The sequence below is a fragment of the Chiloscyllium plagiosum genome, unplaced genomic scaffold (assembly GCF_037043375.1).
Source record: "Chiloscyllium plagiosum isolate Xiang-an unplaced genomic scaffold, Cpla_swu_hap1 HiC_scaffold_39, whole genome shotgun sequence".
NCBI lineage: Eukaryota > Metazoa > Chordata > Chondrichthyes > Orectolobiformes > Hemiscylliidae > Chiloscyllium > Chiloscyllium plagiosum.
The window spans coordinates 38,297,036-38,324,789 of NW_028270177.1; the positions used below are offsets into that span (position 1 = coordinate 38,297,036).

The window sequence follows — 27,754 nt, forward strand, 5'->3', positions numbered from 1 at the left end:
ACATACCACTTAACTACAGACACTTACTTTACATTGGTGTTGGTGCAGATAATATATTCAATTTCATCGGAATAGGGATTCTGAAAAGTAAAACTGCTTGTCCTTATCCACAACCAATCTCTGCTTTTTGTTCGGAAACGGTACATCACTGATAGCACCTGCCCTTTCAATTTCACAACCTTGAGAAAAGAAAACAATTATTACATATATGCAGCTTATTCCAAGATAAATGGATATGAACTAATGGACAATGCAGAATATGAACTTCGATAAAAACGTATGACTGAGATTACATGGACTTTGCTTGTACAATACCCTGCTTTGGAATCAGTAGGAATATTGAACTCAGTCGTTTTGGTATGAAGTATCCTCACACTGTGGGCAATAGTGAGGCTTTGGAAAGGGCACAGTCTAGGTCTACTTCGCAAGTTCCCAGCGTGAGTATCTCGGTTATTAAGATGGACTAACACAGCCAGGTTTCTATACTTTTGAGACACAGGTGGAAATCTGACTGAAGATTTATGTGAAGCAATTAAATCATGTTTCAGTCGACAGTTTGTTCCATTTGAATAGGTTTTGAATGAGCACAGATTATAATGTTATATCTGGAAGCCAAATCCTGGTTAGGTTATCAGGGAATTGTTCTTCCTGCAAGAGAATAGTTGATCATTGGAACAAATTGCCAACTGGCATAGTGGATGCTGAATCAGTAACTTCCTGAAAGTGAGACAGGACCTGGTTCTGGCTAGGGGGAAGATCACCTCCAAACAAAAATTTGGTGTTTCAGCAATTACCGAGGCCAAAGCAACTTCCTGGACTAGGTTTAATCACATTGTGGAACCATAGTTAAATGTTTCAAATGTTTCATCCAAAATTAAGTTTGGATTTTTGGTCTGGTTTTCTCTTCCAGGTGGTCACACATGTGAACTGGGTGAAGAGTGTATATATCAGGAAATCATTACCATATGGAACAAGTAGGACGGATTAGAATCTTTTTTTTCCTGTCTGTCACTGTTGGGATGACTTGTGCTTTAGATCCGAATCTATGCAGTCATCACTAGCCTTTTTAGTTGCAATAATTTTTTTTCAGGTTGCTCCAATTGTCTGGGTGTCGGATGTAAGTTGAATCAGGAGCTGAAATTGGCCTGTCGCAAAGATGTTACTAAAGTTATTATGGGGGATTTCAACATGCAGGTAGACTGGGAGAATCAGGATGGTATTGGACCTCAAGAAAGAGACTTTGTGGAGTGCCTCCGAGATGGATTCTTAGAACAGTTGGTGCTGGAGCCGACCAGGGAGAAAGCAATTCTGGAACAGGTATTGTGCAACGAACCAGAATTGATCAGGGACTTCGAAGTGAAGGAGCCATTAGGAAGTAGTGACCATAATACAATAAGCTTCAATCTGCAATTTGAGAGGGAGAGGGTACAATCTGAAGTGACAATATTTCTGTTAAATAAAGGGAACTATGGAGCTATGAGGAAGGAGCTGGCCAAAGTTCAATGGTGCAATACCTTAGCAGGGATAACAGTGGAGGAACAATGGCAGATATTTCTGTGTATAATGCAGAAGATGCAGGATCAGTTCATTCCAAAAAGGAAGATAGATCCTAGGAGGAGGCATGGGTGGCCGTGGCTGACGAGTGAAGTTAAGAAACATATAAAGTTAAAAGAGAAAAAGTATAACATAGCAAAGATAAGTGGGAAAACGGAGGACTGAGAAGCTTTTAAAGAACAACAGAGGATTACTAAGAAGGAAATATGCAGAGAAAAAAATGAGGTACAAAGATAAACTGGCCAAAAATATAAAGAAGGATAGTAAAAGCTTTTTTAGGTATGTGAAAGGTTAACACTAAAATTGGGCCCTCGAAGACAGAAACAGGGGAATATATTACGGGGAACAAAGAAATGGTAGAAGAATTGAATTGATACTTCAGATCTGTGTTCACTGGGTAAGACACAAGCAATCTCCCTGAGGTAACAGTGACTGAAGGACCTGAACTGAAGGGAATTTATATATGCCAGGAATTGGTGTTGGAGAGACTGTTAGGTCTGAAGGTTGATAAGTCCCCGGGGCCTGATGGTCTACATCCCAGGGTACTGAAGGAGGTGGCTCGAGAAATCGTGGATGCATTGGTGATTATTTTCCAGAGTTTGATAGATTCGGGATCAGTTCCTGCGGATTTGAGAGTGGCTAATGTTGTACCACTTTTTAAAAAAGGTGGGAGAGAGAAAGCAGGAAATTATAGACCAGTTAGTCTGACCTCAGTGGTGGGAAAGATGCTGGAGTCTATTATAAAGAATGAAATTACGACACATCTGGATAGTAGTAACAGGATAGATCAGAGTCAGCATGGATTTATGAAGGGGAAATCATGCTTGACCAATCTTCTGGAATTTTTTGAGGATGTAACTATGAAGATGGATGAGGGAGATCCAATAGATGTAGTGTACTTGGACTTTCAGAAAGCTTTTGATAAAGTCCCACATAGGAGGTTAGGGAGCAAAATTAAGTCGCATGGTATTGGGGGCAAAGTACTAACTTGGACTGAAAGTTGGTTGGCTGACAGGAAACAAAGAGTAGTGATAAACGGTTCCATTTCGGAATGGCAGGCAGTGACCAGTGGGGTACCGCAGGGATCAGTGCTGGGACCGCAGCTTTTTACAATATATATTAATGATATAGAAGATGGTATTAGGAGTAACATTAGCAAATTTGCTGATGATACTAAGCTGGGTGGCAGGGTGAAATGTGAGGAGGATGTTAGGAGATTACAGGGTGACCTGGACAGGTTAGGTGAGTGGTCAGATACATGGCAGATGCAGTTTAATGTGGATAAATGTATGGTTATCCACTTTGGTGGCAAGAACAGGAAGGCAGATTACTACCTAAATGAACCAATTTAGGTAAAGGGGCAGTACAAAGAGATCTGAGTATTCTTGTACACCAGTCAATGAAGGTAAGCATGTAGGTAAGCAGGTAGTGAAGAACGCTAATAGCATGCTGGCCTTCATAACAAGAGGGATTGAGTATAGAAGCAAAGAGGTGCTTCTGCAGCTGTACAGGGCCCTGGTGAAACCACAACTGGAGTATTGTGTGCAGCTCTGGTCTCCAAATTTGAGGAAAGACATTCTGGCTATTGAGGGAGTGCAGCGTAGGTTCACGAGGTCAATTCCTGGAATGGCGGGACTACCTTATGCTGAAAGACTGGAGCAACTGGGCTTGTACACCCTTGAGTTTAGAAGACTGAGAGGGGATCTGATTGAGACATATAAAATTATTAAAGGATTGGACACTTTGGAGGCAGGAAACATGTTTCCGCTGATGAGTGAGTGCCGAACCAGAAGACACAGCTTAAAAATACGGGGTAGACCATTTAGGAAAGAGATGAGGAGAAACGTCTTCACCCAGAGAGTGGTGGCTGTGTGGAATGCTCTGCCCCAGAGGGCAGTGGAGGCCCAGTCTCTGGATTCATTTAAGAAAGAGTTGGATAGAGCTCTCAAGGATAGTGGAACCAAGGGTTATGGAGATAAGGCAGGAACAGGATACTGATTAAGGATGATCAGCCATGATCATATTGAATGGTGGTGCAGGCTCCAAGGGCAGTATGGCCTACTCCTGCACCTATTGTCTATTGTCCAGAAAGACTGGTGATATAACGTGCTCAGCCCTTTATTTACCATTCAACGTGTTCAACTGTGGATTACCTGGTATGTGGCACTTTCTGATCAACAACAGAAAGACTCCTGGTTAGTTTAAGTTAAACCACATATGTGAAGTCGCCATAGTCCCAGAGGACCACAGGCTGCTTTCTCATTAGACAGAGATGACTAGTAGTTTAACCTGAGGTCACCACACTTCAAGCAAGGGATGACTTGGAGAAGATAGGGCCTTCATGCTGACCTCAACTGGTGCAGAATTGAAGCTGCGTTATGGCATCATTCTGCACCATAAGCCAGCCAGCCAATCACTGATAAGCCCTTTAGCAAGCAAAACAAATGAGTGTCCTCACCAACACAAAACTACAATATCATACAATGGAAAACACAGGAATAGGAAAGGGAGTGTTGTTTATCATGGGAAGACATACACCTACATGCCCAAATGACAGGTTTACAAGGCAGTTCATCACTCCTGAGATAACAGACTCAACAGTGGAAAAGACATTTAATTGTATCAAGGTCACTCGAAAATACAAAGGATTTTGTAAACTGTCTCCAAGGCCAGTACCAGCTTTAGGAGAGGCTTCCCAGCAATTGAAAGTCCTGTAGTTTAATATGATGTCCAGAGGAATCCAAAGGGTGATTGCAAGTCCAAATCAAAACTTGCAACTCATATTTTGTGTAAATTTTCTTACATTTGAAACTCTAAACTTTTCATTGATACATCTAGTAGTTTTCCTAAGTGTTTTGAGAAGATTTATAGCTCAAGTTGAGGTTCTGGATGTAAGCTTGCTCGCTGATTTGGCAAGTTTGCTTTCAGATTTTTTGTCACCCTACTAAGTAACATCATCAGTGAGCTTCCTGTAAAGCGCTTGTGTTATGGCCCGCTTTCTATTTATGTGTTTAGGATTCCTTGGGGTGGTGATGTCATCTCCTGTTCTTTTTTTCAGAGGGTGGTAGATGGGATCCAAGTCAATGTGTTTGCTGATAAAGTTCCGGTTGGAATGCTAAGCTTCTAGGAATTCTCATGCACATCTCTGTTTGGCTTGTTCTAGGATGGATGTGTTGTCCCAGTCGAAGTGGTGTCCTTCCTCATCTGTATGTAAGGATACTAGTCAGAGAGGGTCATGTCTGTTGTGGCTAGTTAATTAATGTTCATGTATCCTGGTGGCTGATTTTCTGCCCGTTTGTCCAATGCAGTGTTTGTTACAGTTCTTGTAAGGTATTTTATAAATGACGTTCAGTTTGCTTGTCTGTATAGGGTCTTTCAAGTTCATTAGCTGCTGTTTTAGTGTGTTGGTGGGTTTGTGGGCTAGCATGATGCCAAAAGGTCTAAGTAGTCTGGCAGTCATTTCTGAGATGCCTTTCATGTAGGGGAGAGTGGCTAGGGTTTCTGGGAGGGTTTTGTCTGCTCGTTTGGTTTGTTGCTGAGAAATCGGTGGACTGTGTTCATTGGGTACCCATTCTTTTTGAATACGCTGTGTGTGTGATTTTCCTCTACTCTGGGTTGCCATGTGGCTCATTGAAATAATGTTCTAATGTAGCTCCGTTTGTGGGTGCTGGGATGATTGTTTCTATAGTTCAGTATTTGGTCCGTATGTGTTGTTTTCCTATAGACACTAATTTTCCTACATAATCATTATTCATGTGGAGTTCAGATACAAACTGACTATTTGAGGGGGCATCATACTCAAAATTCTAATCCCATCCTTACAGGCACCCAAATACGCACACTTTCTAAAGAAAGGTCAGTCACAAGAACTGTCCAACCCAAGATTGTTCAATACATAATTAATTGTCCATCTACATCTTGGACTATTACTTAAATGGCTGTAAATTGAGAGGGGCATGTATGTCCTTGTGTACCAATTGCTGAAAGTGAAGGAATAGGTGCAGCAGGTAGTCAAGGTGGCAAACCATATATTGGTCTTCATGGCAACAGGACTCAAGTACAGTTACAAGGATATTTTGCTGCATTTATACAGGTCATTGTTGAGGCTACACCTGGAATAGTGTATGCTGTTTTGGTCTCCTTCTCTGAGGAAGAATATCTTTGCTATATAGGGAGGGCAGTGAGGGTTTACCAAATTGTTTCCTGGGATGGCAGGAAAGGAAAAAAGAGAGATCGAGTCTGTTAGAATTTTATTCACTGGAGTCTGGAAGAATGAGGAAGGATCCCATAGAAACCTAGAAAATATAACAGGACTTTGGTTGTAGGAAGGATGTTTCCAATGGTGGAGGAGCCAAGAACCAGGAGTCATAGTTTAAGGATAAGGGATACATGCTTTAGGACTGAGATCAGGATAAATTTCATCACCCAGAAAGTGGTGAGTCTGTGGAACTCACTAACATGGGAAGTGGCTGAGGCCAAAACGTTATGTGTTTTCAAGGAGGAGGTAGATATTGTTCTTGTGGCTCAAAGGATATGGAAGGGTGAGCGTAGGATCAGCCACAGTCATATTGAATAGTGGAGCAGGTTCAAGGAGTAAGTGGTCTTCTTCTTGCTTCTATGTTTGAATGATAGTTGCACAATGTCAGCAGTATTTGCAATTCCCCATATGCTGAAACAGTCCTTTACCACATGCAGCAGGACCTGGATAACATCTAGACTTGGGTGATAAGTGGCAAATCACATTTGCATCACACTTGTGCCAGGCAATGACCACTTCTCTAACATGGGAGAATTTAACTATTGCTGCTTGGCATTACTATTGGTAAATAACCCACTGCTAACATCCTGGAGGTTATCATTGACCGGACCTGAACTGGACCAGCCACACAAATGCCATGCTATAACAGTTGATCAAAATTCTGTACTAAGTAACTCGCATCTAGTCTCCCAGGTGCCAGTCTACCACTTTGAGGTGCATGTCAGGAGTGTGATAGAATGTTCTTTCATTGTCAGGATGAGTGCAGCTCCATCAACACAAGAAGTTCGACATCATCCAGGACAAAGAGTCACCCCATCTAATTCATTTGCTCCACCACCACACACACTGACAGCAGCAGGAGTATGTACCATCTATAGTGCACTGCAACAACTCATGTAGGCTGTTTATACAGCATCTTTCAATCCCGTGACTTCTGTCACCAGAGGCAGCAAATGCATCTCCAACAAGTTCCACTGAAAACCACACATCATTCTGACTTTGAAATATATCACAGTCCTTCAGTGTATTCTGGACCCTACCATCCACTAGGTATAGTTTTTTTTTCCCCCTCAAGTCCCCACTAAATCTCCTGTCTTTAACCTCACAATTCTGCTGCCTCGATATTGACAATTCAGCTTAGAGGAACAATTGCTTTGTATTCACCCTATTCATGCCCCTCAATTTTGTGCACATCTATGAGGTCACCCCACCCACCCCCAACCTTCTCTGCTCAGAGAAGATAAAGATAACAAGCATAGAGTTACAGAGATGTACAGCATGGAAATAGACCCTTCGTTCCAACTTGTCCATGCCGACCAGATATCCAAAATTAATCTAGTTCTATTTGCTGGCATTTGCCCGATATCCCTCTAAGCCCTTCCTATTCATATACCTAGCCAGATGCCTTTTAAATGTTGAAATTGTACCAGCGCCCACCACTTCCTCTGGCAGCTCATTCCATACACGCACCAGGCGCTGCATGAAAAAGTTGCTCCTTATGTCACTTTTAAATCTTTCCTCTCTCACCTTAAAGCTATACTCTCTAGTTCTGGACTCCCCCAACCTGGGAAAAGACCATGTCTATCCAACCTCTCTTCATGGAGAAAGTGCTCCAACCCAAGTAACATCCTGTTGTGTCTCCTCTGCACCCCTCCTTCAGAGCAATTACATCCTTCCTATCATGTAGTGACTAGAACTGCACACACTACTCCAGCTACAGCCTACCAAAGTCCTGTACAGCTCTAACATAACCTCCCTGTTCTATGTCTATGTTGCAACTGATACAACTGATAATTGCATGTGTCCTGTTTGCCTTAACTACCTTATTAACCCACTCCGTGGCCAAGCACCTCAAGATCGCTCTGTTCCAATGAGTGTACTTGTATCTTGCCTTTCATTGAGTACTCCCTTGTCTTATTACTGCATGTACTGGAAATAATTCAGACAGATGCCAAAGCTTGTGCCCTAAGGAGGCCAGTGTACCTGCCTTCAAACTCAATCTTGCAATATCACCATCCATGCAAATGACCTTATATGAATGTATGGAAAGGCTGATCTTAAACATTAAACAATTGAGTACATGAGTAACACATGATACCATAACATTCCACAATGGAAGGAATGAGAATTGCCAGAATAGCTGTATCAACAACCTCTGTGACTCAGGAACTATGCACAGCACAGCACTATTTCAAAATACAGATGGGTTTTGTTAGACAATAACAACCATTGCTGTAAACAACCTTCTGTGGTTTAACAGAGACATTGCAATTATGTTTGGAATAGATTTTAATATCAGTCTGCTTAAAAAAAGAAACTCAAACCAGCAAACTTTTCCTATCCTGATCTATTGCATCCGTTGCTCCCAATGTGGTCTTCTATATACTGGGGAGGTAAAAACAATGACTGCACATGCTGGAAACCAGATTCTGGATCAGTGGTGCTGGAAGAGCACAGCAATTCAGGCAGCATCCGACGAGCAGCAAAATCGACGTTTCGGGCAAAAGCCCTTCATCAGGAATAAAGGCAGAGAGCCTGAAGCGTGGAGAGATAAGCTAGAGGAGGGTGGGAGTGGGGAGAGAGTAGCATAGAGTACAATGGGTGAGTGGGGGAGGAGATGAAGGAAATAGGTCAGGGAGGAGAGGGTGGAGTGGATAGGTGGAAAAGGAGCTAGGCAGGTCGGACAAGTCTGGACAGGTCAAGGGGACAGTGTGGAGCTGGAAGGTTGAAACTAGGATGAGGTGGGGGAAGGGGAAATAAGGAAGCTGTTGAAGTCCACATTGATGCCCTGGGGTTGAAGTGTTCAGAGGCGGAAGATGAGGCGTTCTTCCTCCAGGCACCTGGTGGTGAGGGAGCGGCAGTGAAGGAGGCCCAGGACCTCCATGTCCTCGGCAGAGTGGGAGAGGGAGTTGAAATGTTGGGCCACGGGGCGGTGTGGTTGATTGGTGCGGGTGTCTCGGAGATGTTCCCTAAAGCGCTCTGCTAGGAGGCGCCCAGTCTCCCCAATGTAGAGGAGGCCCCATCGGGAGCAACGGATACAATAAATGATATTAGTGGATGTGCAAGTTAAACTTTGATGGATGTGGAAGGCTCCTTTAGGGCCTTGGATAGAGGTGAGGGAGGAGGTGTGGGCACAGGTTTTACAGTTCCTGCGGTGGCAGGGGAAAGTGCCAGGATGGGAGGGTGTGTCGTGGGGGGGGCGTGGACCTGACCAGGTAGTCACGGAGGGAACGGTCTTTGCGGAAGACTGTTATAAACGCTGACTTGGGGATGGGTTCATGGAGTGTCTGCGTTCTGCATGTATCAATCAACCCAGCCTTCCAGTTGCTATCCATTTTAATTCCCCCTCCCACTCCCAGCAACATGTCCATTCTTTGCATCCTCCACTGTCAGACTGAGGGAAAATGTAAACTGGAGGAAAACCTGATATTTCGCATGGAGTCCTTACAGCCCAATGGCCTCAATACTGACTTCACCAACTTCAAAATCCCTTCACCACCAGCCTTATCCCATGTCTAGGCCCCCCTCCTCCTGATCTAACTGTCCATCTTCCCATTCAACTATCCATTCCACCCTTCTCACTGACCAATATCAGTAACCCCTATCCACCTATCACTAGCCCCAACCCCCTCCCCCTCCATGGAGTTTCGGTGAAAACATTGACTTTCCTGCTCCTTGGATGTTATCTGACCTGCTGTGCATTTCTAGCTCCACATCTATAGATATTTCCTAATGGCAGGAAATTGTGATAGTCACTATTGTGATGTAAAAGGTGGGCTTCATATCTAATTTTAATACTAATTTATAGTAAGTTTGGATTTCTGTTTGAGTTCGTAACTGGTGGGTTTCTATGCACCTGAAGTTGACACTTAACTGTAGCATAGTGATTTCTTTTAAAACAGTGTTTGAAGACTGGCTTTAGAGTGAATGGGATTGTGTGCATCACTAATTAAATTTTTCATTTATTTTAGATTGTTGTGTGACCCGTCAAAGTAAATAATGGTGCCTTGAGAATTGAAAGAGATTTCTGGACCTTTTTTTAAGCTGATGGGTCACACCCATTGCTTAGATTCGGAGACTTTTCAGTTTCAATTTTTACTGTAAGTGGAGCATTCCTGTGAAGTCGGAGGAATAAGATGGCTGTATAGAGCAAAAAGTGCTCCTGAGAAGTGTAGGATATATAGGAAACTACGTAACCTTAATGTGAGGATTTTGAGTTAGCCCCAAACCAGATGTGTTCTGATAAAACCTTTAGATATACTTAAAGTTGAGTACAATGAAACACAGGTGTATGACGACTCCACAAAAAAGCCATCTGCAATTTCAGTCGAAACGCTAAGTCATAAGTGACTTAAGCATCCAAGATGTTAGATACAGGACTTTGGGTGTGAATGCTGTATAAGTGGTGTTTTCTGTATTGTACCAGGCTGTGTTTTGGGTTCAATATAAAAGCAGTCAGCTTCTTTTCCATTTATGAAGGAGGAGTGTTTACTAATAGGATTCTACTTTTACTGTATGTTTAAAAATATTTGAATTTGTATTACAAGTGGTTTATTTATTTTATGTTCATTTCATTTCTTCAAAAACTTGTGTTTTATTGTTAAAGCAGAAGCTGCAGCATAGACCGCCTTTATTTCAGCATAAGACCACTTCAAAATAAACAAAATGAATCAAAATATGATCCATCAAGACAGACTCCCCAGTAACAACATCAGGTGGGATCATCCGTTAGAAATACTGCTGCCATCACAACGACTGCCCGAGACACCAGGGGCAGTACTTTTGCCTCAGAGGCAGGACATACAATCTGGATCTGTTTTTGTGCCAGAAACCCAAGTCTGGTGGGAAAGTATCCAAAGTCTAAACTTTTGGGGCATGAGCACTTACTTAGAGCAGAGATGGGATTTCTGCCCAATTAAAGTTAGTAGGAGTAGAAGTGGATCCCAGACACTAAAGCCAGCCATGACAGAGGCTGGTAGTTGTCTTGAAGGAGAGCATTTGAGGCAAAACTTGCACTGCACCAAAGAGAGACAGTATATCATGGAAAGGAGAAAGTGAGGACTGCGGATCCTGGAGATCAGAGTCAAAAAATGGGGTGCTTGAAAAGGCAGCATCTGAGGAGCAGAAGAATCAATGCTTTGAGCATAAGGTCTTCATCAGGAATGTGGTGGGGAGAGGGGGAAGGTAGCTTGGAAGGCAATAGGTAGATGCAGGTGGGGGATGATGGTAATAGCTCAGAGCAGAGAGTGGAGCAGATAGGTGGGAAGGAAGATGGACAGGTAGAACAGTTCAAGAGGGTGGTGCCAAGTTGGAGGGTTGGATCTGGGATGAATGGGGAGCAGGGGAAATGAGGAATCTGGTGAAATAGACATTGATGCCATGTGGTTGGACAGTCCCAAGACAGAAGATGAGGTGTTCTTCCTCAAGGTGTTGGGTGGCCAAGATTTGGTGGTGGAGAAGGCCCAGGACTTGCACATCCTTGGCAGAGTGGAAGGAGCAGTTGAAGTGTTCGGCCACACGGCAGTGGGATTGTTTGGTACTTGTGTCCCAGAAATATTCTCTGAAATGTTCCACAAGTTGGTGTCCTGTCTCTCCAATGTGGAGGGGACCACATCGAGAACAACATACACAGTACATGAAGTATTTGGACGTGCAGAAAAATCTCTGCCAGATGTGGAAGGTTCCTTTGGAGCCTTGAATGAAGGTGAGGGAGGAGGTGTGGGCGCCTCCTGCAGTGGCAAGGGAAGGTACCGGGAGTGGAGGGTGGGTTGGTGGGGCAGCATGGACCTAACGAGGTATTTGCAGATGGAATGATCTCTGTAGAGGTCTGACAGGGGTGGGGAGGGAAATATCTCTCTGGTGGATGGGTCTGTCTGTAGGCGGCGGAAATGGCAGAGAATGATGCATTGTATCTGGAGATTGGGGGGGGTGGAAGGTGAGGATCAGGGGTGTTCCATCCTTGCATCCTTGTTGCATTTGGAAGGTTAGGGTTCAAGGTGGAGGTGCAGGAAGTGGAGGAGTTGCGCTGGAGGGCACTGTTGACCACGTGGGAGGGCAATTGCAGTCCTTGAACCAGGAGACCATCTGGGATGTTCTGGAGTGTAATTGCTCCACCTGGGAATGGATACGGTGGAGGTGAAGGAATTGGGAGTAAGGAATAGCGTTTTTACAGGACGGGGGGGGGGGGGGGGGGGGGGGGAGGGGTGGAAAGAGGTGTAGTCCAGGTAGTTGTGGGCGTCAGTGGGTTTGAAGTAGATGTCCATGTTGAGTCCGTCGCCAGAAATCAATTTGTATCCGTGAGATCCCCTTCCCAAAGTTTGGCACAAGGAGGCCAACTGCCACACAGCAAGACGTATGACTTGAGAGGTGCCTCAAAAAAACACAGTCAGCACCTCAAGTAACAACACTGCAGCATTATCAAATAATAGCCAAGTAAGGAGAGATTAGGACAGATACACAAAAGGTGGGTCCAAGAAATTAGTTTTCTTCAAGGAGTGAAAGAAAAAAAAACATAGGGTTGATTGAAGAAAAAATTCCAGAGCTTGGAACTAAACAGTTAAAACCAAGAGTGTGGTGCTGGAAAAGCACAGCCAGTCAGGCAGCATCAGAGGAGCAGGAAAGTCAACATTTCGGGAAAAAGCTATTCACCGGCGACACGGTGGCACAATGGTTAGCACTGCTGCCTCACAGCACCAGAGACCCGGGTTCAATTCCCGCCTCAGGCAACTGACTGTGTGGAGTTTGCACATTCTCCCCGTGTCTGCGTGGGTTTCCTCCGGGTGCTCCGGTTTCCTCCCACTGTCCAAAGAGGTGCAGGTCAGGTGAATGGGCCATGCTAAATTGCCCGTAGTGTTAGGTAAGGGGTAAATGTAGGGGTATGGGTGGGTTGCGCTTCGGCGGGTCGGTGTGGACTTGTTGGGCCGAAGGGCCTGTTTCCACACTGTAATGTAATCTAAAAAAAATCAGGAATGAGGCTAGGAGCCTCGGGGCTGGAGGGATAAATGGGAGAGGAATGGGGCTGGGGAGAAGGTAGCTGAGAGTTCAATAGGTGGATGGAGGTGGCGGTAAAGGTGATAGGTCGGAGGGGAGGGTGGAGTGGATAGGTGGGAAGGAAGATGAACAGATGGGATGAAGATGGTGCTGAGCTGGAAGGTTGGAACTGGGGTAAGGTGGGGGAGGGGAAATGAGGAAACTAGTGAAATCCACATTGATGCCATGAGGTTGGAGGGACAAGAGGTGGAAGATGAGGGATTCTTCCTCCAGGCATCTGGTGGTAAGGGAGTGGCAATGGAGGAAGCCCAGGACCTGCATGTCCTCAGCAGAGTGGAAGGGGGAGTTGAAGCTTTTGGCCATGGGTCGGTGGGGTTGGTTGGTGCGGGTGTCCCAGAGATATTCTCTGAAGCGCTCTGCAAGTAGGCATCCTGCTTCCCCAGTGTAAAGGGGACCTCATCAGGAGCAACAGATATAGTAAATGACATGTGCAGGCAAAACTTTGATGGATGTGGATGGCTCCTTTGGGGCCTTGGACGGAGGTGAAGGAGGAGATATGGGCGCAGGTTTTGCAATTCCTATGGTGGCAGGGGAAGGTGCTGGGAGGGGAGGGTGGGTTGCCAGGGGGCGTGGACTTGACGAAGTAGTCTTGGAGAGAACGGACATTATGGAAAGTAGATGGGGTGGGGAGGGAAACATATATCTGGTGGTGGGGCCCGTTTGAAGTTGGTGGAAATAGTGAAGTTGAAGCTAAACAGTTAAAGTACAGCCACCAATGTTGGAACAATGAGAGTTTGCAATGTACAGGAGCAGAATTAGAGGACTGCAGAGAGACTGCCAGGATTGAAGAAAGCTACAGAGATGTGAGGGAGAACCCAGAGAGGGATTTGAAAATTACAAAGTAAATTTTAAGAATTGCGATCATGTCAAATGTAAAGCATACACAAGATGCCTGCTCTCTGTAATAGCAGATATGAGTAAGGAAACTCAGTAGGTTTCCCTGGATGCTGCCTGACCTGCTGTGCTGTTCCAGCAATAAAGTTTCAACTCAGTAGGTCAGCCAAATGTCTGGTTAGTGCATGCATATAGAACTCAGGGAAACTGCAGTGAAGTTTCAGTGGGATTTCAAAACGGTGCTTAAGCACAAAAACTGGGGACGGTACAATGACATTGTTGTTGGATTAGTAATCTAGACCAAAGAAAAGTTCTAGCAATTCAGGTTTGAATCCTATCACGATGGATGATGGAATTTCAATTTAACAAAATTTGGAATTAAAAGACCATAAAACCATTCTTGTAAAAACCCATCTGGTCCACTAGTGTAGTTTAGGGAAACAAATCTTTTGTTCTTATCTGGTCTGGCCTAAACTCTAGACTGATGATGACATGATGGACTCTTAACTGTCCTCTGAAATGGCCTAGAAAGACACTCAGTTATACCAAACAGCCGAAGAGTCTCAAAATCTGGCATCAACCTAAGTCGTCAACTGCCAACTTAATCCTGTTGTTTCTGCTAAGTCCGCTTTACTAATATCTGGGGGCGAGTGCCAAAATTGAAAGCACTGTCTCACAGACTTGTCAAGTAACTGCTCAACATAGTCATACTCACACCATCATTCCTTTCAGACAACGACCAGACAACACCATCAACATCCAAGTCAGACTCTGCAGAAGTGGCAGCACAGCTGTATATAGCAGGAGATGCTCTAAGAGTCTTCAACTTTGACTCTAGAACCTATGAAGTGTCCTGGCATGAGGTCATATATAGGTAAGAAAGTATCCTGTTATAACATTTCATATTCTGCTCAGCTGATGGATCAGTTCTATTCCACACTGAACGCCACTTGGAAGAAACAAGAAGTGTGGCATGGGTGCTGAATGTTCTTTGGGGTGGGGGTGGTGGATTCATTATCCAAAACTAAGTATCAGTTGGCAACACCATTGCTGACTGACTCCTAAAGAGAACAGCTGCTAGCCCATGCTGCCACAAGTGGTGAGGGAACCGACAAAGATATAAAAACAGAAATTGCTAGAGAAACTCTGCAGGTCTGGCAGTATTTGTGAAAATAAAACGCAGAGTCAATGTTTCAGGTCCAGTGATCCTTCTTCAGAATGGACTTGAAGGAAAAAGCATACTTGACTTTATCCTCATCAATCTCCTTTCTGCTGATGCACCCGTCTCTGGCAGTATTGATAGGAGTGACTACTACATTGGTTTTGTGGAGATGATGATGATGGAGCTCTGTTTTTACATTGACGATGTCCTACAACATGTTGTGCAACAGTGTCGGCATGCTAGATAGAATAGATTTTGCACAGATCTAGCACTTGAAGACTGGGCATCCAAACAGCGCTGCACACAGCTGAAATGTTTTCTTAACACAATCTGCAAACTCATGTCTTGATATCTCCCACACTATCATTGCCATTTAGTCACGGGATCAACCCTGGTTCAATGAAAAGTATAAGAGGGCTATATCCAAAAATGAGTGCGAACCTGGTAAAGATACATCATAAGATGACTAGTGAGCCAAACAGTATAAGCAGCAAGTGATAGATAGAGCTAAGTGATCCCACAATTCCACACTAGATCAGATCTAAGCTCCGCAGCCTGTGATATCCAGTCATGAATGGTGGTGAACAATTGAAGAGCTCACTGGAAGAGGAGGCTCCACAAATATTGGCATCCTCAATAAAGGGACATTAGTACATTAGTACAAATGATAAGGCTGAAACAATTGCCGAGAAGATGATCAATCTTGGTCCCTTCTAGCGGTCCATTGCATGTGTCAGTCTTCAGCCAACTTAGTCATAGAGATGTACAGCACGGAAACAGACCCTTCGGTCCAACCCGTCCATGCCGACCAGATATCCCAACCCAATCTAGTCCCACCTGCCGGCACCTGGCCCATATCCCTCCAAACCCTTCCTATTCATACACCCATCCAAATGCCTCTTAAATGTTGCAATTCTACTAGCCTCCACCACTTCCTCTGGCAGCTCATTCCATACATGTATTACCCTCTGCATGAAAACGTTGCCCATTAGGTCTCTTTTATATCTTCCCCCTCTCACCCTAAATCTATGCCCTCTAGTTCTGGACTCCCCAACCCCAGGGAAAAGACTGCCTATTTACCCTATCCATGCCCCTCATAATTTTGTAAACCTCTATAAGGTCACCCCTCAGCCTCCGACGCTCCAGGGAAACCAGCCCCAGCCTGTTCAGCTCTCCCTATAGCTCAAATCCTCCAACCCTGGCAACATTCTTGTAAATCTTTTCTGAACCTTTTCAAGTTTCACAACATCTTTCGAACAGGAAGATGACCAGAATTGCATGCAATACTCCCAACAGTGGCCTAACCAATGTCCTGTACAACCGCAACTTAACCTCCCAACTCCTGTACTCAATACTGATTTACTCCACATGATAATCAAAAAATAAATGAAGGCACTAGATTGTGCAAAGACTCTAACAACATTCTGGCAATAGCATCAAAGACATCTGTTCCTGAACTTGCTGTGCATCTAATCAAACTGTTCCAGCACAGCTACAACACTGACATCTACCCAGCAATGTGGAAAATTGCCCAATATGTCTTGTACACAAAACACAGGACAAATTCAACCTGGCCAATTACTGCCCCATCAGTCTGCTCTTGATCACCAGAAAAAATGAAGCAAAGGCTGATCCACAGTGCTATCATGCAGCACCTGCTCAGCAATACACTTCTAACAGAAAAGCAATTTAGATTCTACCAAGGCCACTCTGTTCTAAAGAAGGATCACTGGATCTGAAAATTAACTCTGATTTCTCTACACTGAAGATGCCAGACTTGCTTAGCTTTTCCAGCAATTTCTGTTAATATTTCATTCATTTCCTGACCTGGTTATAGTCTTGGTTCAAAGACAAAACAGCTAAATTTCAGAATTTTCAGTATTTCAGACACCTTCAGCTGCTTCATCAATTAACTCTCCACAGGTCAGAATTAGGCAACATTTGCTGATGAATACATAATGTTCAGTACCATTTACAGCTCCTCAGACACTGAAGCAGTTCATGTCCAAACATAGCAGTTCGTGCTCAATATCTAGGCTTGGGCTGACAGGTAACATTTACGCCATACAAATGTCAGGTAATGATGGAGAGAGAATCTAAACACCATCCATTGATATTAAAAACTATTACCGTTGCTGAATTGCCCAGCATCACATCTTGGGGGTTGCCATTAACCAAAACCTGAACTGGTTTAGCCATAAAAATACTGTGGCTACAAAGAACAGGTCAGAGGCTCGGAATACTGCAGTGAGTAATTCATCTCTGGATTTCCCAAAACTTGTCCACCATTTACAAGACACAAGTCAGGAGTGTGATAAAATACTGTCCAGTTGCCAGAATGAGTGCAGCTCCAACAATAATCAAGAAACTTGACACCAACCAGGATAAAGTTGCCTGCTTGATTGGGACAATTATCTACAAACATACACTCCCTCAACCTCCGATGCTCAGTAGCAATGTGCCTATCTACAATTTGCAATGCAAAAATTCACCAAGTAATCCACGATTACTACCAATGAGAAGCAATATGGGCAGCAGATACATGGGGAATACCACCAACTGCAAGTTCCCCTCTAAATGCCTCACTATCCTAACTTGGAAATACATCACCGTTCCTTCAGTGTTACTGAGTCAAAATCAAGAGGGCAGCCCATCATCTTCTCAAGGTAACATTCACAAATAAATAAGAAAAAGATTACTTATCCAAATCAGATCCATTTAAGGAGAAAATGTTAGCTCCACTGTTTTATCTATTTGACTCAAATACTTACTCTCCAGATGGATTACATAATGGATTTGCTTTTGTTTAGACAGTTGTGATTAAATCCTTGAAAAAGCTTTCTTCTTTTCAGGTCACAACCAACACCCTTCTTTCAACAGTAACATATGCCCCACCCTATCAAGAGTCGCAAAAGATACAGAGTTCATACAAGTATCCAAATCTGGGGCTTCCGATTACATGATAGATAAAACAAGCCCTGGAACTAATGATATAGTCTCGATGTTATTTTTGGCGCTGGGTATGACACACAGGCCCAAGTTTCCCACTGCAGCTCATGTCTTTATCTCTCCTTGGGAAGGAAACCTGTGCATGATGCTCACAGGTTCAAAACCAGATCTGCACTAGTTTTAATAGCCTCACTTTTCTGAAAACATTATCAAATCCCTGATAACACAAACAGCAGAGAGATCAAAAACAATTTTATTGGCTTCAGACGAAAGAATACATTCTCTCAAAAATAACAGGCTAAACTCAGATTCACAAAAGTTTGTCTTCTCATTATATTGTAATGTTAGTAAAAATAAACACTGACCTACAGTGTTACTCCCAGAGCTAAGCAATGATGTTACTCATATTATCATTGGTAGGTGCTTAGGAAAAACCTTAAAGGTACATGTTTAAAATATTATGGTGCAGAAGTACTGCTGGAGGTGCCATGTTACATATAAAGATTTTCTTTCACTGAAACGTAAGATTATAACATATGCAGGAAAATAGGAATGTTCATCTCCTCCAGAGAAAACAAAATCAGTCAAATGGAAGCTATCTGCCCAATTCAAATTTAAACGCTTAAATTTTCTTCATGATATTCCGCTCTTCCTCTTCTAGGGTATGCAAAAACCCAGTTGCACTATGAAGTAGATAAGAGAGGCATTAGTCCTTAATCCAAGTGTTGGCTGCTCATGAGTGGCATGGGACATGTATTTGCATTAAGATAATCAGAAGTTAAATTGCCAGTAAGGTTGAGCTACCAAGCTGCATGCCATGAATCAATGAAAAATAAACTGATGGATTACTTGAGGATTGATGTACTAGATAGCCCCAAGCGTTCTATATAACATACAAAAAGAATACAATGAACCAGGGCAGTCACTGTTCATGACTGGAGTGGTTTCTTCTAATAAGGAGTTGCACACTCTTGTCCCGAACTACCAGCAAAAAGATTTTGCTAAGTGGAACAGTAGTTCGCTGAATGTACATCTTTGGATAGATACATAATAGTATTGAATAAAAGAATGTTAATTATACCAGCACAAAATCACAAGATGAGTCAGTTGTCACAGGAGATACACCTAAATGAGCAGACAATTGTGGCAAAAGTCAGACAGATGTGGTGGTTGAAACGTGCAGGACAGAGTCACTAATGAGAATTTTTAAGTCCATCGAAAATACTTTTCTCTAATGGCGTGCCTTTTAATACATGCGAAATCTAACTGAGAGTGCAAGTACTGTCAACAGCACCATCTGCAGTACTGTAGTGTCACCTGTAGTTACAACACTCCACTTGCCACGTAGTTCCTCCAGCTGATTGGAGAATGCAATCATGTTATTGTAAAAGATAAAAGTCAATAACCCAATCTGTTGAACTTTTAGAAAGATTCCCACAAGCAAAAAGGCACGATAAAAAGCAATTTGTGACACAATAACAACTCAATAGCCTGGCCCATGCATCAGTGCTCTGAGGCAACAACTAAGATTAGATTACTTACAGTGTGGAAACAGGCCCTTCGGGCCAACAAGTCCACACCGACCCACCGAAGCGCAACCCACCCATACCCCTACATTTACCCCTTACCTAACACTACAGGCAATTTAGCATGGCCAATTCACCTGACCTGCACATCTTTGGACTGTGGGAGGAAACCCACACAGACACGCGGAGAACGTGCAAACTCCACACAGTCAGTCGCCTGAGGCGGGAATTGAACCCGGGTCTCTGGCGCTGTGAGGCAGCAGTGCTAACCACTGTGCCACAGTGCCGCCCATAAACTAATTTAAATTCTTGCATATAAAATGTATCTGTTGCATTACACAACAGTTGGGAGAATACTCGTGTGTGTTACATATGCAAATGGTTTTAATTAAATATATCCAATTATAAATACAGATATAAGACAGAGAAATGTATCCTGTTTCAACATTTACCCCTCACAATTATAACCACATTGCAGCACGAGGTGGAACATTTGCAAGTAACAGTACTGTAAAGAAACCACATTCCAAAGTAAAGAATTTTTCTAGCATTTTTTGCAATCTAAGCAGCTAATAAGAAATTTTGTGCGAAAAGAGTTGTTTGAAATTAGGTCAATGTTTACATTACTGCAGGAGGGAGAAAAAAGATTCCACCAGAGAAGCAGTGATGCCTTTGATAATTATAAGACGTCGAAAAGAATGTTACAGACAAGTAAAAACTTTAGTTCACTTATACAATGCAGGCACAGAATAATATAGTGTGAAATGAAAATATTTTTAAAATCGTATTTTCAAATATAAAATCAAAATACCACAAATATTGGAAAACTGAAATAAAAACAGGAAATAGTGAGAAGATTCAACAGTTCTGGCAGCATCTGTGTAAATCATAGAATCTCTACAGCGTGGAAACAGGCCATTTGGCCCAACAAGTTCACACCAACCCTCCAAAGAGTAATCCACCCAGACCCATCCCCATACCCTATTACTCTACATTTACCCCTGACTAATGCATTTAATCTACACATCCGGGAACACTATGGGCAACTTAGCATGGTCAATTCACATAAACTGCACATCTTTGAGGTTATGCAAACTCCACACAGGCAGTCGCCCAAGGCCAGAATCGAACCTGGGTCCCTGGTGCTGTGAGGCAGCAGTGCTAACTACTGAGCCACCATACTACCTCTTAAATGCTGCACAGAAACAACTTCTGATTAAAAGAGCAGCAAGCAGAGTAAGAAAGAAAGAAAATTAAGCAAGTGAACCACTGGAAAATACTTTGGCCAGGAAAGGAATTGGGGAAGGGGGAAGCGCCCTGCATATGGCAGCATGGCCCAAAGGGGATGGGTATGGGGGGGGACCTTAACCTGGAAAGCCTCTTGGTCTGACCTATTCGGCACAGGAGCCACATGATGAGTTCCATCTGCCTGACCAGGAAGGGATGAGGCCACCAGTACAAAAATCAGATAGAGTCATAGAGATGTACAGCATGGAAACAGACCCTTCAGTCCAACCTGTCCATGCCGACCAGATATCCCAATCCAATCTAGTCCCACCTGCCAGCACCCAGGCCCACATCCCTCCAAACCCTTCCTCTTCATATACCCATCCAAATGCCTCTTAAATGTTGCAATTGTACCAGCTTCCACCACTTCCTCTGGCAGCTCATTCCATACATGTACCACCCACTGTGTGAAAACGTTGCCCCTTAGGTCTCTTTAATATATTTCTCCTCTCACCCTAAAGCTATGCCCTCTAGTTCTGCACTCCCCAACCCCAGGGAAAAGACTTTGTCTATTTATCCTATCCATGCCCCTCATAATTTTGTAAACCTCTATAAGGTCACCCCTCAGCATCCGACACTCCATTGAAAACAGCCCCAGCCTGTTCAGCCTCTCCCTGTAGCTCAGATCCTCCAACCTTGGCAACATCCTTGTAAATCTTTTTTGAACCCTTTCAAGTTTCACAACATCTTGGGCGGCACAGTGGCACAGTGGTTAGCACTGCTGCCTCACAGCACCAGAGACCCGGGTTCAATTCCCGCCTCAGGCGACTGACTGTGTGGAGTTTGCACATTCTCCCCGTGTCTGCGTGGGTTTTCTCCGGGTGCTCCGGTTTCCTCCCACAATCCAAAAATGTGCAGGTCAGGTGAATTGGCCATGCTAAATTGCCCGTAGTGTTAAGTGTAGGGGAATGAGTCTGGGTGGGTTGCGCTTCAGTGGGTCGGTATGGACTTGTTGGGCCGAAGGGCCTGTTTCCACACTGTAAGTAATCTAATCTAATCTTTCCGATAGGAAGGAGACCAGAATTGCACGCAATATTCCAACAGTGGCCTAACCAATGTCCTGTACAGCCGCAACATGACCTCCCAACTCCTGTACTCAATACTCTCACCAATAAAGGAAAGCATACCAAACGCCTTCTTCACTATCCTATCCATCTGCAACTCCACTTTCAAAGAGCTATGAACCTGCACTCCAAGGTCTCTTTGTTCAGCAACACTCCCTCGGACCTTACCATTAAGTGTATAAGTCCTGCTAAGCTTTGCTTTCCCAAAATGTAGCACCTCACATTTATCTGAATTAAACTCCATCTGCCACTTCTCAGCGCATTGGCCCATCTGGTCCAGATCCTGTTGTAATCTGAGTAACCCTCTTCGCTGTCCACTACACCTCCAATTTTGGTGTCATCTGCAAATTTACTAACTGTACCTCTTATGCTCACATCCAAATCATTTATGTAAATAACAAAAAGTAGAGGACCCAGCACTGATCCTTGTGGCACTCCACTGGCTACAGATAGGTTGTGCCTTTGAATGCTGAAGGATTGAATAGTGGAAACGAGAGGAACTCTTTCATGAGAGAGAGGAGAGGAATGTAAGCAGAAATGAAACAGATATTGTCAAGTGTGGTGGGAAGATGTCTTGTTCCAGAAGAAAAAAGAAGAATCAGTATGGAAGAGTATATAGTTAACATCTGAAATAGAAAAATTGTGGGAATGCAAGAGACTCCTAATGTGAAGCATCATGTGAGATTTGATTTATCATTATCACCTGTACTCAGATACAGTGAAAAGTATTGTTTTGCATGTTATCCAGACAAATCATACCTTCAAGAAAGTACACCAGGGTAATAGAACAGAATGCAAAACAGTGTTACAGCTACAGAGAAGGTGCAAAGAAAGATCAACTCTATCATATATCAAAGTAAGTTCAGAAGTCTGATAACAGTGGGGAAGAAAATGTTCTTGAATCTGTTAGTACGTGTTTTCAAACTTCAAAGTAGCTATGCAAAGTAGTTGACAGCTTGTCCTCTAAAATGGAGACAGAATAGTTAACATGGCGATGAGAAGCATCTGAAATGGGCCATGTGGAGACAAGAGATCACTGAAAATTGGGGAAAAAATGATAAATTTTCCAGTTCAGGCAAAAGCAAGAAACTGTACTGATACTTTTTTGGTAACTGAGGGAGAGACACAGTGAGTACCTCACAGTAAGACAGCCTTAGCTAAGACCAAGGTAAGACCAAACTGAAACAAACCAACCATATAAATACAGAGACTATAAGAGCAGAACAGAGACTAGGAATCCTGCAGCGAGAAACTCATCTCCTGACTCCCTGGAGCCTGTCCAATAACTACAAGGCACAAGTCAGAAATGTGTTGCCTGGATGAGTGTGGCTCAACAACACTCAAGAAGCTTAACACCATTTTGATAGACTCTCCTGAAGATAAATAAATCCCCAGGCTAAGATGAGATGTATCACAGGGTTGCTATGGGAAGCAAGGGTGGACATTGCAGGGGCTTTGACATCAATTTTCAAATCTTGTCTACATATGGGAGAGGTGCCAGAAGTTTTGAAGACAGCTGATTTTGTACCATTATTCAGGAAGAGAGTGGTACAAATAAACCAGGGAACTACAGGCCAGCAAGTCCAATGACAGTCATAATGAACTTTTGAAATTTATTCCCACTTAGAGGAATAAGAATTAATCAAAGATAAACATGGCTTGTTCAGGGGGACAGTATGTCTAACAAATTTGATTGAAAATAGCCTCAAGTCCCTCAGCCTTTCCTGATAAGACCTTACCTCCATACCAGGCAACATCTGATTAAATCTCCCCTGAACCCTTTCCAAAGCTTCCACATCTTTCTTATAATGCAGTGACCAGAACTGTATGCAATGCTTCAAGTGCAGCCGCACTAGAGTTTTGTACAGCTGCAGCATGACTTCATGGTTCAGAAATTCAATTCCATCGACCAATAAAAGCTATGCCTTCTTAACAACTCTATCAACTTTCAAGGATCTATGTACATGGACACTGAGATCTCTCTGCTCATCTACACTAGCAAGAATCTTACCATTAGCCCAGTACTATGCATTCCTGTTACTCCTTCCAAACTTTTCCGCATTGAACTCCATTTGCCACCTCTCAGCCCAGCTCTGCAACTTATCTGTATCCCTCTGTAACCTACAACATCCTTCGTCACTATTCATAACTCTACCGACATTAGTGTCACCCACAAATCTACTAACCCATCCTCTATGCCCTCACCCAGGTCATTTATAAAAATGACAAGCAACACTGGCCCAAAAACAGATCCTTGCAGTATACCACTAGTAACTGAACTCTAGCCTGAATATTTCCCATCAGCCACCACTCTGTCTTCTTTCAGCTAGCCAATTTCTGATCCAAACCGCTAAATCACCCTCAATCCCATACCTCTGCATTTTGTGCAATTCTCTACCGTGGGGAATCTTATCAAATGCATTACTGAAATCCATATAAACCACATCAACTGCTTTACCCTCATTCACCTGTTTGGTCACCTTCTCAAAGAGGTGGTACCTCACAAATAAGGTTTGAGAGGTATGACTTACTCTTCACAAAATCGTGTTGACTATCCCTAATCAATTTATTCCCCTCTAGATGTCTATAAATCCTATCTCTTATAATCCTTTCCAACAGTTTACCCACAACCAGGAGACCTCTCCTGTCGCTGGTCTATATATACCAGGGTTGTTTCTACTCCCCTTCTTGAATAAGGGGAACAACATTTGTTGTCCTCCAGTCTTCTGGCACTATTCCTGGAGACAATGACAACATAAAGATCAAAGCCAAAGGCTCGGTAACCTCCTCCCTGGCTTCCCAGAGAATCCTAGGATTAATCCCATCTAGCCCAGGGGACATATCTATTTTTACACTTTCCAGAATTTCTAACACCTCCTCCTGTGAACCTGTCTAGTCTAGTAGCCTGTATCTCAGTATGCTCCTCGACAACATTGTCTTTTTCAAGTGTGAATACTGATGAAAAGTATTCATTTAGCACTTCCCAGATTCTCTGACTCCATGCACACCTTCCCACTACTGTCCTTGATTGGCCTTAATCTTACTCTCACTGTTCTTTTATTTCTGATATACCTATAGAAAGCTTTAGGGTTTTCCTTGATTCTATCCACCAACAATTTCCCCTCCTGGCTCTCTTTTTCAGTCTTTCCTGGCTAACTTGTAACTCTCCCTAACTGAGCCATCACATCTCATCTTAACATAAGCCTTCTTCTTCCTCTTGACAAGAGATTCAACTTCCTTAGTAAACTACAGCTTCCGCGCTTGACAACTTCCTTTCTGCCTGACAGGTACAAACCTATCAAAGATCCACAGTAGCTGGTCCTTGAATAAGCTCCACATTTCAATTGTGTCCATCCCCTGCAGTTTCCTTTCTCATCCTATGCATCCTAAATCTTGCCTAATCGCATCATAATTGCCTTTCCTCCAGCTATAACTCTTGCCCCGTGGTATATACTTTTCCCTTTCCATCGCTAAAGTAAACAAAACTGAATTGTGGTCACTATTACCAATGTGCTCACCTACCTCCAATTCTAACACATGGCCGAGTTCATTACCAAGTACCAAATCCTTTTTGGCCAGTCTACATATTGTGTCAGGAAGTCATCCTGCACATATTGGACAAAAACTGACCCATCTAAGATACATGAAATATAGTATTCCCAGTCAATATTTGGAAAGTTGAAGTCCCCCAAAACAATTACCCTGTCACTCTCGCTCTTATCGAGGATCATCTTTGCAAAGCTATCAACTACATCTTTGGAACTATTCAGAGGCCTATAGAAAACTGCCAACAAGGAGACCTCTCCTGTCCTGTTTCTAATCTCAGCTCAGTAGATGAGTCCTTTCTGCATCCGCAATACTGACCTTCAGTAAAAATGCTGTCACCACTGCCGCCCTCCCCAACCAACCCCACCCCACCAACATATCATTTTCTTTGTTCTTACTGAAACATCTAAACCCTGGAACGTGCAATAACCATTCATGTCCCTGCTCGACCCATGTCTCCGAAATGGCCACATCGAAATCCCAGGTATCAAACCCATACTGCAAGTTCACCCACCTTATTCCGGATGTTCCTGCCATTGAAGTAGACACACGCCAAACTAACAGAGGCTGATGGTTGAAGGTTATTTGTGTGACTAGAAGCCTGTGACCAGTGGTGTACCACAGCATTGTGGTTTTGCCTGCACCAGATGGACTGCAGCAGTTGAAGAAAGCAGCTCACCATCACCTTCTCAAGGACAACCAGGCTGGGCAAAGAAATGCTGGCCTGGCCAGCAATGCACACATCCCATGAATGAATCAAAAACAAAAATCCCAGCAATTGAATTGTACTTACTTCAATTTAGCATACAGTATTCACTACTGATGAAGTTGTCTCCTGTGGTGTGATGAGGCCAGACGAAGATTGATTTGATACAGAGTGACATGCAGAACATTCAGTCTTTGCAAACAGGACGCCAAGATTTTGGTCACCTTTGAATTTAATTCCCCACACCAGTCCCAAACTAAACCAACTCTGTCTTCAGTATTCTGTAGTGTTCCAAAGAAGTTCAGAGTAAGTTCTAGACATAGCACTTCAACTTTTGATTGAGAATTTTTCAGCCTTTTAGATCCAGCATGGAGTAATTTCAGATGTAATCGCTGCATGTATTTATTTTGTTTTTCATTCATTCCGTATTTTATTTTCTTTGGTTCTTTTTGCTTTCAGATTGCATCTGTTCCCTATTCTGCCATTCACATCTCCTCCATTAGCATCTTTTGTTTCTTGATTTGATCCAGTACACTCCATTTGTCTTTGCACCATTCATCCCTTTTGCCATTTCACCTTTCTTGCCTGCCACCTATCACTGGCATTCCCTTTGTTACTTCTCCCCAGTAACTCCCACCTTTTTCTTGCTTAAATCTTAGAGTCAGAGTCACACAGCATGGAAACAGACCCTTCGGTCCAACCTGCCCATGCCAAACAAGTTTCCCAAACTAAACTAGTCCCACTAGCCTGTGCTTGGCCCATATCCTTCCAAACATTTCTTATTCATGTACTTATCCAAATACCTTTTAAACATTTTAACTGTACCCTCAGCCACCATTTCCTCTGGAAGTTCATTCCACACAAATCACTTTCTCTGTAAAACAGTTGCCCCTCATGTCTTTTTAAAATCTTTCTTCTCTCACCTCATAAATATGCCCCTAGTCTTGAATTCCTTGCCCCTTAGGAAAAGATGCCTGCCATTCACCTAATCTATATCCCTCATGATTTTATAAATCTCTATAAGGTCACCCCTCAAACTCCAACAAAGAAAAAAATCCCAGCCTATTCAGCCTACTTTTGTAACTCAAACCTTCCATTCCCAGCAATATCCTGATGAATCTTTTCTGAACCCTCTCCGGTTTAATAATTTCCTTCCTATAATAAGGCAACCAGAATGGGGCAAAGTATGCCAGAAGTGGCCTCACCAACATCCTGAACAACCTCAACATGATGTCCTAATACTGAATGTTACCTTGCATGAACCTCACAGCAGCACATCCACATTGTCAGACATCCAGATGCTGCTCTGAGCCTAGTCTAGCAACATCCTTTCATTTATCTTTGTCTGGTCCTGAAGTAACCTCTCCATATATCAACGAGATCATTTCTCATTCATCTAAATTCCAGTGAGTACAGTCCAAACCTGTTTAGCCTTTGCTCATTAGAACAATCCTTCCTCATAACGGATCATCTTACTGAACCTAGTGACTCCAATCTTTTCTTAAATAAGGAGACCAATATCACTCATGGTACTGCAGATCTAGTCTCATCAGCACCTTGCACAGTTGCAGTAAGACTTCCCTACTCTTATTCTTCAAACCCCTTGAAATAAGAGCCAATAGTTCATGAGACTTTCTGATTACCTGCTGCACGTTTTATTTTGCATAATCAAATAAGTTATTTAAAAGCCTAGTTCTCATGGAATTCTTTACATAAAATGTGCATTGGGGTACATATTTATGTGCACAGTCATGGTGCTCATATACGAACATACTAATAGGAGCAGAATTGACCATTCAGCCCCACAGGCCTGCATCA

At 43.2% G+C, this 27,754-nt stretch overlaps 1 protein-coding gene across 9 annotated transcripts in view; it reads right to left on the reverse strand.

Annotated features, from left to right (window-relative positions):
* The window catches only part of arnt2 (aryl hydrocarbon receptor nuclear translocator 2), a 476,833-nt gene that overhangs the window by 186,152 nt on the left and 262,927 nt on the right, over positions 1-27,754 (reverse strand). For all 9 annotated transcript variants that reach the window (XM_087981308.1, XM_043677623.2, XM_087981306.1 and 6 more), the window contains one exon: positions 28-179. In XM_087981308.1, the coding sequence (XP_087837434.1) occupies positions 28-179 (152 nt within the window). The remainder of the gene's footprint in view (positions 1-27; positions 180-27,754) is intronic.